This window comes from Chelonoidis abingdonii, chromosome 5 (assembly GCF_003597395.2).
Source record: "Chelonoidis abingdonii isolate Lonesome George chromosome 5, CheloAbing_2.0, whole genome shotgun sequence".
Lineage (NCBI taxonomy): Eukaryota > Metazoa > Chordata > Testudines > Testudinidae > Chelonoidis > Chelonoidis abingdonii.
Window position 1 is genome coordinate 123495002 of NC_133773.1, and position 12112 is coordinate 123507113.

Genomic DNA, 12112 nt, shown 5'->3' on the forward strand with positions numbered 1-12112 from the left:
AGTCTTGTGTGCCAAAAAGCAGCTTGAGGGGGAGAAGAGGATGAGGAGGAACCAGCTTCCCTTATAACCTCTGGCCTAGTAGTAGGGAACTCCCACGAGATATGGCAGACCCAGTTCAACCCTCCCATCTGCCTGATGAGGAGCAGGGATTTGAAAAGAGGTCTCCTGCCTCTCAAGGGAGAGCCCTAACTACGGGGCTAAAGAGTATAAGGGAACTTTTGCTGTCATTCTTGCTCCTGCTGTTGTGTGTGACATTAGGTAAGTTCTGAGCATGCCTGCTGGATTGGGCCCAGAGGTGAGATATGCAGGATCATGCTGGGGCACAGGTATGAGCTAGGCATCCAGGTGCCTGTGCAAGGCAGCAGTATGCGTACCCAGCAAATAAGGCACCTAGGGGATTTGCACAGCAAAAATATAGCTGCCAAGTAAGTTTAGGTGCCTATAAGCAGAGGCTCCAGAGACAGGAGAAGGGTCATTGCCACTTCCTGCTTTAGAGAATCTGACTTGGCAGGGGCGTAAAATGCGGGAGAGGCAAGGAGCCCCTGACCAGAGTGAGGTGGTGTAAGGAACCTCTTCCCTGCTGGCATGACGGAGGGATGATGGGGCAAAATTTGAGTGAGTGGCGTTGCAACTTGGTGCTGACCTTCCTCCCCTTTGGAGTCCTTCCGTTGCCGCTGCCTGCAGGGTTAGGCAGCAGCTGAGTGGGAGTTTGTGGATTGCAGTAGCACCTAAATCTGGGGTTTAGGCACCATAGTATCTCTTGTGGATCTAGGCCTAGGTGCCCTGATAATTAGGGCTTATCGTCATTATGGGGAAGATCGACGCTGCTGCAATCGAGGCAGTGGGTGCTGATTTAGCAGGTCTAGTGAAGACTGGCTAAATGGATAGCAGAGCGTGCTCCGGTCGACCCCAGTACTCCACCTCTCCAAGAAGAGTAAGGGAAGTCGACCGGAGAGCATCTCCTGATACAGCGCAGTGAAGACACTGGGTTAAGTAGACCTAAACTATGTTGACTCCAGCTACGATATTCACATAGCTGGAGTAGTGTAACTTAGGTCGACTTAACCCAGTAGTGAAGACACGCCCTCACTTATGCCCAGGTCCTTAAAGGTATTTAAGACCTAACTTGCACTGAAATTAATGGGACTTAGGTTCCATTGAGGATCTGGGTCTAAGCACCCACAAGCCTTTTTAACAAAATCTTATCTGTATAACACTCAGTACACCAACGTGAGAAAACTGATCCTTTCCATCCTTTACTGTATTCAGGAACTTACTTTCAACCATCTCCAAAAATCCCTATCAAATGAATGGCTTTTGCAACATGCTGAAAGTCATCAAACCTGGGTTATTTCAGTGCATGTTCCATAATCCCAGTGCCCTTACAAAGAGCCTCCTCTTAAGGAGGGTTCAGCTCAAATGCTTCTAATTACCCCCGCTGTGGCAGTATGTCATGGGAGGAGGGGGGAGGAGGAAGAGGTGATCACTCAAATAGGTAGATTCCACACTTCATTGGTCACATGCCCTCATGAAGGTGTTGGTTATTCCCACAGCATATGCATATATACCTCTCGGCTCACCTATCCCCAAGCACCTTTCATCTAAACCTACTCTGCATGAATATGTAAACAAACCAAGGTTCCAGTAGATGCCGTATATACTCCAAACAGTGATTAGATGGGCTCTTTAAAAGCTTTTTTACCTATTCCTATCCCCCTTTTATGAAATCTCCAAATGAGAGTCATTTCTCAAGCTCTTTTTGTGCTATACCTTTTTCTTCCCATGCACATCAGTCTTTCAGTTTGCACACAGCCCTTCCACCCAGGTTTGAAATTTATTATTATTTTTGTCTTACCAACATAGGTCTGGGAAGAGGGTTTGCTAGTTGACCGTGGCACCAGAGCTAGGTGGTAGAGGCCAGAATTACTGTCTGTCTTTTGCTCTTACAAAGACAGAACTATTATTTAATTCATCTTTTTTAATTTTTTTGGCCAGAGTGGTGAATTTTAAAATAATAACTGTAATATGGCTAATGAAAATTTTCCCTAAGTCATATATGCACTGATGTGATATAGGAAATACTAGTTCCATGTATAAGTGTGTAAGTGTTTACAGGGTATACATCAGTGGTGCACATCTTTAGTGGTTTTTTCTTTAAAGTATTTAATGTTAAGAAGTCTGAATTTCAGTATATTTCGCTTGGGGCGAGCTGATATTTAAAAGAAAAATCAAATCTCTCAGATGACCCACAGCCATCAAGTTATGCGTACACCGTAGTTAGTTTCTGTAGTTACATATATGAGTTACCCTATTTTTCCCCACTTCTTCCCCTCTTGTTAGTTGTGGTTTCACATTTAATTGTAACCTCTTCAGAGCAAGGACTGTGTCTTCCTGTGAGTTTGTCCAGAACTTAGCATGATGGGGTCTCAGTTCTGATTGGGGTGCTACCACAATCCTAATAATAAATATATTAATAGGACCATGCGTTGGGGTATTTGCACTGTGTGCTAACTGGCCGTACCTTTGATATGCCATTGTCTCCTCTTCTCCTGTGGAGACCAATCACACAAGTCACACTGATGGAGAGAACTGGTATGTACAGTTCCCTTGGTGGTCACTCAGATATTTGCTCATCAATGTAGCAGGAACACACAGCATTAATGTAGGCTTTTGATATGAATAATGACTGGGCCTCTTCTGTATATTTAAAGTTAATGTAACATTTATACCAGGGGTCCCCAACGTGGTGCCTGTGGGTGCCATGGCTCCCATGGGGGCATCTAAATGCACCCATGTCCTGGCTGACGGTCGAGCATCCGCCAAAATGCTGCCGAATTTCTGCGGTGACGCCTCTTGATGACGCCGCTTGCCAAGCGGCGTCATCGAGAGGCGTCGCCGCCGAAATGCCGCAGAAATTCAGTGGTATTTCCGTGGATGCTCAACTGCCGCCACGGTCCTTCTTCCGGTGCCCGCCAGATGAAAAGGTTGGGGACCACTGATTTATACAAACAAAAATAGTACAATTGCAAGAGTCCCTGCCTTCTGTGTGTATGGATTGAAGCACAGTACTGCTGCTTCTGCTTCTGTGGAACAGTGTTAAAATTTTGTCTATGGGATGATGCCACCTATTGGATAGTCTGAATTAAGAAGATGAAGCAGTTCAAAGAAAAACAATTCTGATATGCATGAGGAGTTTTAATAAATCTGGCCATGTTTACATCTATTTTATATAAACCAGTTGCTAGAAGAAAGTTTCTGTTGGGCCATTCTGAATTTCGGTGTGAAAGGGTGTTGCTAGAAAAAGCAGTTGGGAAAAGAGAGCTTAGATCCTCTGCCACACAACAGGAAAGAGAAAATGAACAGAAAAAAAGAAAAGAAAATGAGAACTCCAGGCAGGGCTTAAAATAAGAAGTTTTCACTTTGAGGGAATTTAAACTAATCTCTTGAATTGCCCTTAGCAACCTAAACTGAAACTTTAAAAGGTTTCTGCTTTGGAAAATGTACCTTGAGATTCTCTGAGAGCACACTGTTAAAAACGAAATGCCCTTTCAATGGCTTTTCCAGCAGTGAAACACCTCCTACATTCGATCTGATTTTTGGTGAAACTTTAGAAGGAGCAATATAATTACTTGATCATATGGCAAAACCTGAAAATACCACTTTATTTTTTACTTTGATTAAATGTATTCTAGTAATATTTGAACACAAAAAAACAGCACAATAACAGTTATTTAATATTTGAGTCATAACACTATAAAGACTTACAAATGTTGGAATTCTGACATTGAAACACTTCATCAGAATCATAAGTGTAGAGCTGGAACAGAATGGTGACAATTAAAAAAAAAAATCCACTAAGGGCCAGAGGTTTGATTCTGCTCCCATTGAGAGTCAATTACAAAACTCTCATTGACTTTAACGGCACAGGATTAAGCCTTGAATCCTAGACACTTTCCTAGACACCTTCCTAACAAACAGTCCCCAAGCCTGAATAGAACAGCTCATGTGAGTACGATGGGCAGGATTTGGTCCTAGATCAGTTCAGAGTAACAGGGATATTATACAGTATAGAAAATCTTTCCAGATTTTATTTTAAAAATATAAAATATTCAGTACTTCAAAAACTTACTAGTGTCTCTTCATTTGCAAAGGAAACTACTCATTACTTGGGGAATATTTACTAAACATATAAACAAAGGTTCTCCTTCAGCTGCAGTAATTATCATTCTACTTTCTTGTCCTTGACTAAATGTCTACAACATCTGGCAATAGAAATCATTTTGTTTATTTTTAACAACCCACTTCCAGATTACTGGACTAAATTTAGACCTGAAGGAAGCAGGTGCAGCGCCAACATGTGTTGACTTGCACCAATTGGTCTGTTGAGCTTAAACGCTAACACTATAGAAGGGGGAAAAAAATAAAACAGTCTAACTACTAGTGAAGTTATACAATCATTTTACATTTGCGTTACCATAAATTAACATAACAATGACAAGTGAATGAGAAACTTTGAATTAGTTATATCTACAGTGATACAAAACTTGAGGATTAATCAAAACCTCAAACTGGAAGTCAACTTATCACATCTCTTGCACTGAAAGAACAATCAACTATTTTAAACGTTGTGGAACAGATAGTGTAAAGCACAGCAGCTTCATGGACTTCAAAGAAACTCACTTACTCAATTCCAGTGATGCTATCTTAGGTTATGCCCACTGAAAATCCTGCCATGTTCTAAATACCCCTTTGCTTTGCTAACACTCTCCCAGAAACTTGAAAAAGTAAAACTGTTCTGTCTGTTCACAGTTCAAGGTAGACTTTTTTGCATGTTTAACGTCTGTAGCATGCCAGCAATTACAAGACTTTTAGACCCTATTTGCTGTCAGGACACTGATGAAAGTAATATTTAGTTTTATATGTACTGAAGCTGTGAAAAGCAATTAACTTTAATGAGACTTTTTTTCTTTTAATCGATGACTGATTAACATTAGCATGATTATTATGAACTACATGCAGATGTGTTGCACTGTTCTTGCCATTATGTCAACAGTCCTTAAGATTGGGTCATATCTGATTTCAAACTCATTGTATCTCTTGGCATCTTCTGTATGAAATCTCCTTCATTTGAAATATGTGCTCCTTCCTCTCAGTGTCTGAAATATGTTATCAGTCGTTGCCCTACTGGGCCACTCTTACATGTTTGATCTACATCCTCGACCTCAGCTTGCCGACAACGGGTTTATTAACACAAAATTCTGCCCACCATGATGGTCTCTCCAGCACCTTGCTGCCTTGAAGGACTATTGTCCACAGATTTTTATACAGCTACAAAAGAAGAAACATGTAGATTACCGTAAGCAGAAAATCATTTAAATTTTACAAAAGTTTAAACAATTCAAATAAAACCAACTAAAATGGAATTGCAACTGTATTTCTAGGAATACAGAACAAGCACAAGGAATAAGCACAAAATAAAGTGCATAATTACATGAAAGCAAGAACAAAACAAATCTGGGATCAGATCTTCAGCTGAGGTAAACTGGACTAGCCGTGTTGACTTAGCTGAGTGAGGCTGATTTGTGCCACCTAAGGATCTGGCCTTTCAACTTTTTAACTGCTATAAAACAATCATGAAGCAAAAGAAAAACAGTGAAAACTCTAAGGTTCTTGATTTCTACTTAATTTTCTCAGTGATTTTTTTTATTCCATCTTTATTTCAGTTATCTCAACAAGCACAGTTCATACAGGAAAAATGAAATGAAGCCGTGTTTCACTCTGTCCATGCCTCTGGAAGTTAAAGCTGAAAATACTCTGTTTTTACCCTTCTCTCTGTATGTTTTTGGCAAGTTACAGAATTTTTCTCCCAGATGTGAACACTTCTGTTTGAGCATCAGAAATTCCTCTCCCATCAGCACATTGTTAATTCATCAGTCTTTCCCAAATTGTTATTTTATACAGCCCAGCTAAAAGCATTAAATGGGAAATAAATTCTGCAAAAGGCCACTTTAATAGTGTAGATCTGTTGAGCACTAGTCAGATTATGCCTTTTACTATTTGGAAATATTTGACAGTTTCACAATTAATTTAAACTTTTTAATACCATCCTAGAAAAATGGGAGGAGGTGACGGAGATCAGATTCTCACCTGGTGTCAATCACAATAGCTTCAATGATGCTACACAAATTTACACCAGTTGAGGCTTTGGTGCTACATGTTTTAAATAAAAATTGCAAAGAATCTCCAAAATAGTAAATACATTTGAACTTTGATTTTCTGGACCATGGTTAACTGAGACACTTGGGTCCATACAAAAGTTGGTTTGACCTCAGCATGCAAAATGGTAGATTTAGTACTGAAAAGCTCATGAAAACTTTATACACTTAGGCTGAGATTTTCAAAGCTGCCTTGGATGGGAACTAGGCATCCAAGTCTTCCAGGTAGCTTAACTCTTGAATCATTCAGTCCTAAAGCTGCACAGTAAGTTCTAAAGCCTCTTTCCTGCACAGTTTAAGAACTGCACATTCCTGACCCCACCAACTCTACCTTAATAAAACCTTGATTATCCAAATGAAATTCATTCCCCTGTTACATTCAGATGATCTGGCCTGTACAGTACTGCAGTCTGTACTTTGTTTTTCCATTGCCTTTCTATTCTTCATTCTCTTTATTTTTACCTCCTGAAATACAAGCTGTCTGTAATTTATTAACCAGTGAGATCCACTATCTTCCATCAATTTCTTCTGCTTCTTATTGGATAGTTTAACATTCACATTTACAGTCATTTGCACAGTTTTCTTTCTAATTTTCTGCTTTCAGTTATTTTGCCTTTGGATTCTGACTCATAACTGTGGCCCTAATTTTACTTAAGAACCATAATTTCCCTTTCCCGCTATGTAGGTGGTTCATGTTTTAGTCATTTTTTTAAATTATTCCCTCTAAACCACTTTCTCAAAAACATTAAATGGAAACTTAGCAGGCAATTGGTAGCCTAAGACTCATTGACAGTCCATGGGATTTAGGCTCCTAACTGCATAAGGGACAGATTTTTAAAGGTATTTAGGTACCTAGAGATGCAGGTAGGCACTTAGTGGAATTTTCACAAAGGGATTTCACTCCTATAGGAGTTAGGCACTGAGGTGCTTTTGATTATTCCATTTTCAATGTGGGACTTTGGCTCCTAAGTCTCAGAGACACTTTTGAAAATTTTATCCCTAAGCTTTAATAAAGGCAAGAATCTGTATAACTCCACCAAGTACCCTAACCTTATGGGCCACCGAAACAAGTGGCTTTACTTTAAGGACATTTATGAAAATCTAATCACCAATTTAGGTGCCCAAATAGGAATTTGAGTACCTAAAAGCAGACATGCAAGTGTGAAATTTTGACTATGCAATTGCTGACACTTAGCTACAGGATGAGTTTAGCCCTTTCCCCCCATGAATAACGCTCCTATTGATGGGGAGTCCCATCCTTGGGAGGCCATACTCCAAAACTACCAGGTCTAGAAGAGTCTAACAAAGTCACAGGTAGACTGTTCAGTGCCATGAAAATGACCACCTCCCCCTAATTCTATGTATCTGACTCTTTGGTAATGACTCCCCTGCAATCGAATAAGTGAATTAGAAGTTACTGCTTTTATTTTGGGTAGTTTGATTAGGAACAGGGTGGCTCTTTCATTTAGACTAGTTAATTTTTATGTTGTTGATAGTTCAAGCAGTAAACAAGGTCGTGGAACAAAAACTGTCTTCAGCACTTTGATGATGTGTCTAGAACAACATTTTAATCGGTGTCTGCACAAGATAAAGCTGAAAATGCTACTTAGGGTTCCTGGAATGCAGACATCCATGGGACTAACAGGGCAGATGAGTCATCTTTAGTCTCTCTCGTAGAAGGAATGAAATACTTTTTAAACGAGCTTTGTACCACATGACACAGGGCCAGATTTTGCCTGGCCCTCACCCAAGTACACAATATGGGTGACAAAGGGAATGATGTCAATATAGTACAGCATGTTTTGGATCAGACCCAATATTTAAAGAACATTCTTATACCCTAGCATGGCCTGCACACAGGCCAGGCAGAATTGTCATGTGTCTGCTTATGAGAGCAGAGATTGTTCCATTTGTGTTCCCAGGAAGGGGAACCAATAGTGCACTGGGGAAAGCAGCGCCTCATGAAGGGGTGGGTATTGTAGTAAGTGCTTTCTGCTAAGGGGGCATTCTGAATACTTTTCACTGTTCCTTGAGGGAAAGTGCAGCTCTGCACCACCCTGTTCTGTGAGCTGTACCTATCCAGTGTATTCACTGTAGCTCTCAGAAAACAGTGCATATTGTTTTGTTCAGCCGCAGATGTAAGAGGCTAGTAAGATCCACTAAGAGAAGTTTTTAGAACAGAAATTTTACGAGAATCATCCAGCTGTACAGAACGACACTTTCCAATGCCTTTTACTCTTAACTGGATGGAGGAAGAAACTGACACGCACAAAGGGATATCTGCAAATGAGCAGCACTTCTAGGACCCACGGCACAATGTATTGCTTAGATGGTGCTAGAACTGACTGAATGACACTACGATGAAGGCAGACACTGAAACACTCTGGCCGAGATTTTCAAAAGTGATTTTGAGTGCCCAACATGAGACCCTTTGAAGAGGCCTGATTTCAGAAAGCGATGAGAATCTATCCTCTTCAAAATCAGGGCCTCTGAAAGGTGCCCCAAGTTGGGGATCCAAAACCACTTTTGAAAATCTTCACCCGTTTTTTTTTTTTTTAAACCAAACTGGTTTGAGGCTCAGTTAATTAGTGTTTGTAAAATACTTTGAGATCCTCCCAATAATGGTGTAAAGCACAGTGGTGGTGGTGTTATTATTTCTGGTCTGTAAGTGTATCTGTTACTTTGCAAGCTATGGGCCGTCTCAATCCATCACAAGACACTTCCAGATATCATGTTATATACTCTCATTGAATAAATGTGATTCTCTCATGACACGCTTTCTGTTAATATCATTCTTGCGGGGTATTGAAAACTGTCGAAATTACAAGCTGTCGCCTTCAAATCCTAAGGGGTTTCTTGGTCCTGTTTACAGGCTAGGGAGCTCTGAGCATGGAGTCTGGATCCTCTGCTGTCAGTCAGCCAAGAGCCAGCCTAGAGAAAGGTGGGGTGAGTTGTGCATTTCTGCCATCTATACCACACACCAATTTCAGCATCATGTAGTGTACGTGTAGCTATACGCAGCAGTTTAAAGCAGGCTGCAGCCACACTTCAGTGTATAGCTACATGTGTTAGTGAAAGGCTCTGGCAGGGAGGTAGCAGCAGGGAAAGGATGAGCGTTTTCCCTGCTACATCCCCCACTGCCAGAGACATTCCCTGCTGGCGTCTTTCCCTGTGGCAGGGAAGGGCTCCAGTGTCAGGGAGTTGCTGGGCTTTTTCCTGCTGCTGAAGTCTTTGCCTACAGAGGGAAAAGGCTCCAGCAGTGGGATGCAACAAGACTCCATTCTGACAGAGGCATGGCATGAGTGAGCAGACAGCATGTAGTGTATGTACTCTGGATACATCCCTACACCTGTCCGCCATGCTTTTACTTGCTTACCTCATGTCTCACGGTCTACACTGCTATTTCTGTCTGTGCTAGGAAGGCTATGCATGTACGTACTATATGCTGCTGAAAGTATCTCCCTTAGGGAGCAGCATGCATTGTGTCTCTGGTTTTGGTTCTTGTGTGTTAAGGTTCTGGGTTTTAAGAAATAAAGTAGTGCTAGATCTTTCTGGAAGGTTGCAACGTAATTTCTCTGTTTTTTAGGCCATGACCATAACAATTCTTAGTTGGAACAAGTTTTAATTTCAGTTTGCTCTCATATTAGACATTTTCATTAAAAATCGTGAAAAAAAATTCACAGATGACACTAAAATGAGGGTGTTATGAGCACCAGTGAGGTCAGAGGAATCACTCCTAGAAAGGTTAGAAATATGGGCAAGGAATAAAAACACAAGATTCAGACTGGTAAAGTGAAAACTATTACATCTGATGAGACAATAATTTGACATAGCAACAGAACTAAACAGAAACAACAACCTAGGATGAAAATCTAGCTCCATTACAATCAATGAGAGTTTTGCTATTGACTTCAAAGGGGCCAGAATTTTACCCACAGGGTGATGACAGATGGCAAATTAGACTATGCTGGACAAAATGACAGAGAAGTAAAAAAGACCAGTCCACTTTGGGGGTCTATGTGCATAGGTACAGCATCATGGAACAAGAAGATAGTAACAGAGAACCAGACTCAATGAGTTTGGGAATCAGAAGAGTTGGAAAAGTTAGAAGGATTTTGGAAGCCCTCCAAATATTAAAATATCTAGAAAAGAGATCTTATGGGATGAACAGTAGCTTCTTCAATCTAGGGTATGCACAGATTTCTACCAAAGCAACTGTGACTTCCCCATATACTGGAGCATATCCTCATCTAGTGCAAACTGTCATAGCTCCACTGAAGTCAAAGAAGCTATGATAATTTGTCCAGTTACAAAAATGCCATTTTAATTATTAGCTTTGCAAACACAGGAAGGTTTCTCTTTACCTCTCCATCAGCTCTGCCAATGGGTGAGTTCAGAATGAAGTCAGGAGGTGCAATGACATCCACCAAGGCAACTGCATCATCTTTCAACTGTTTAAAAACAAAAAGCATAAATTTGGCAGCTCTTCTAGATTTCTGTGGGTACCTACGAACAACAAGCAGTGCTGGAAGCCACCAGGCAATGGTACCTTAAGAAGTTACACTTTGAAAGATCCACTATCAACACACTGTCTATTCACACTATTTTTGTCTTTCTTCCAGAGCTTATTAAAAAAAAAAAAAGACCCAGCTCTGTATTTTAGAAGTTTTCCATGCTTTCCTTAAAAGCATTAAATTTTATTTTCATCTAGGCAGTACTGTGTATGTCCATAGAAACTGATTAACACACAGCTCATTCATTAACATACAATTTCCAGATTCTTCTTCTTTACAATTCATATCTTGCCTGGTCAAAATGTGTGCTAGCTTGAAAAGCTACGTGTTGAGAAAAAAATAACACAGACAATATTTATGAGCAGAGATGATAATGAAATAAATAGAATGGCATTTCTGCTCTCAAGTGTTATATTGGCCTCCTATTTCATCCAATAAACACATTACTTCAAATGACAAATGAAATCCAAAGCATCTTCTTCCAAGAATTTTCCCTCAAAGTATGAAATATGACTTTCTTTGAGCTCTTGTAGAATACTCAGGATTTGACCCAATGCTTCCCTTTTTAAAACAGGCTATTCAACTGCAAATAGGACAGCATCCTGGTAGTCTCCTGAAGTGCAACGTAAGTGGTATGTCTTTCTTCTGTTATTGGCATGGTGTGTTGCTGTCCACTCATACCAAAATGATGTTAGAGACTTACCTTGGAACAAAGCTCCAGAATAGCATGCTGCATGAATCTACCAGGCTGCTCTCCTGAAACATATCCACCTGCAAATAGATTTACAATGAAATTAAATGGTGAAGCTAGGATCATGTTGATGTATTTCTTTTATCAATGACATGGTTTTATAAATCTCTTCAGTATTTATGACTTTCTCACTCAAGAGGCAGACTTTAATAACTCGCTACGTTAGGCACCAGCAGCATTATACATGTGTAAGTAAGTCCCAAGGCGTGTCTATGGCCCCAGGGTGTGTGAATCAGAGCATGCACTAGTGTGCTGCACTGTAACTTTCCTGGGTGGACGCTGTGGGGGTGAATTAAAAGGTATCTAGTTCCCATTAACATAGTCCTATTTGAAAGAGAACTATGTTAATACGAACTTTTAGTTTGCACCAGCAGTATCCACATGGGACAGTTTCGGCACAGCATGCTAGTGTGCACTGCAGTTCACTCCCCTGGAGTCTGAACTGCAGGGCCATGTAGACAAAGCTGCACTTGCAGTATGGCCATAGATCAGCCCTCCCCCAGGGGTTGGATCTCACAGAGGTGAATAAGTTCAATACAGCCCTTGGTCTAACAGAGCTGAGGCTTTTAGGTTAGCTAATAGAGGCTGACACTTTTAGATCCAGAGTTAAATCCCTGCTTCTGACAGCCTAC

At 40.6% G+C, this 12112-nt stretch overlaps 1 protein-coding gene across 5 annotated transcripts in view; it reads right to left on the reverse strand.

Annotated features, from left to right (window-relative positions):
- Positions 1-3636: 3636 nt before the first annotated feature.
- The window catches only part of ACOX3 (acyl-CoA oxidase 3, pristanoyl), a 66430-nt gene continuing 57954 nt past the window's right edge, over positions 3637-12112 (reverse strand). For all 5 annotated transcript variants that reach the window (XM_032767219.2, XM_032767220.2, XM_032767218.2 and 2 more), the window contains 3 exons: positions 11433-11500; positions 10580-10666; positions 3637-5328 (listed from right to left, as the gene is read on the reverse strand). In XM_032767219.2, coding sequence (XP_032623110.1) covers positions 5209-5328; positions 10580-10666; positions 11433-11500 — 275 coding nt within the window. In that variant the 3' untranslated portion in view covers positions 3637-5208. The remainder of the gene's footprint in view (positions 5329-10579; positions 10667-11432; positions 11501-12112) is intronic.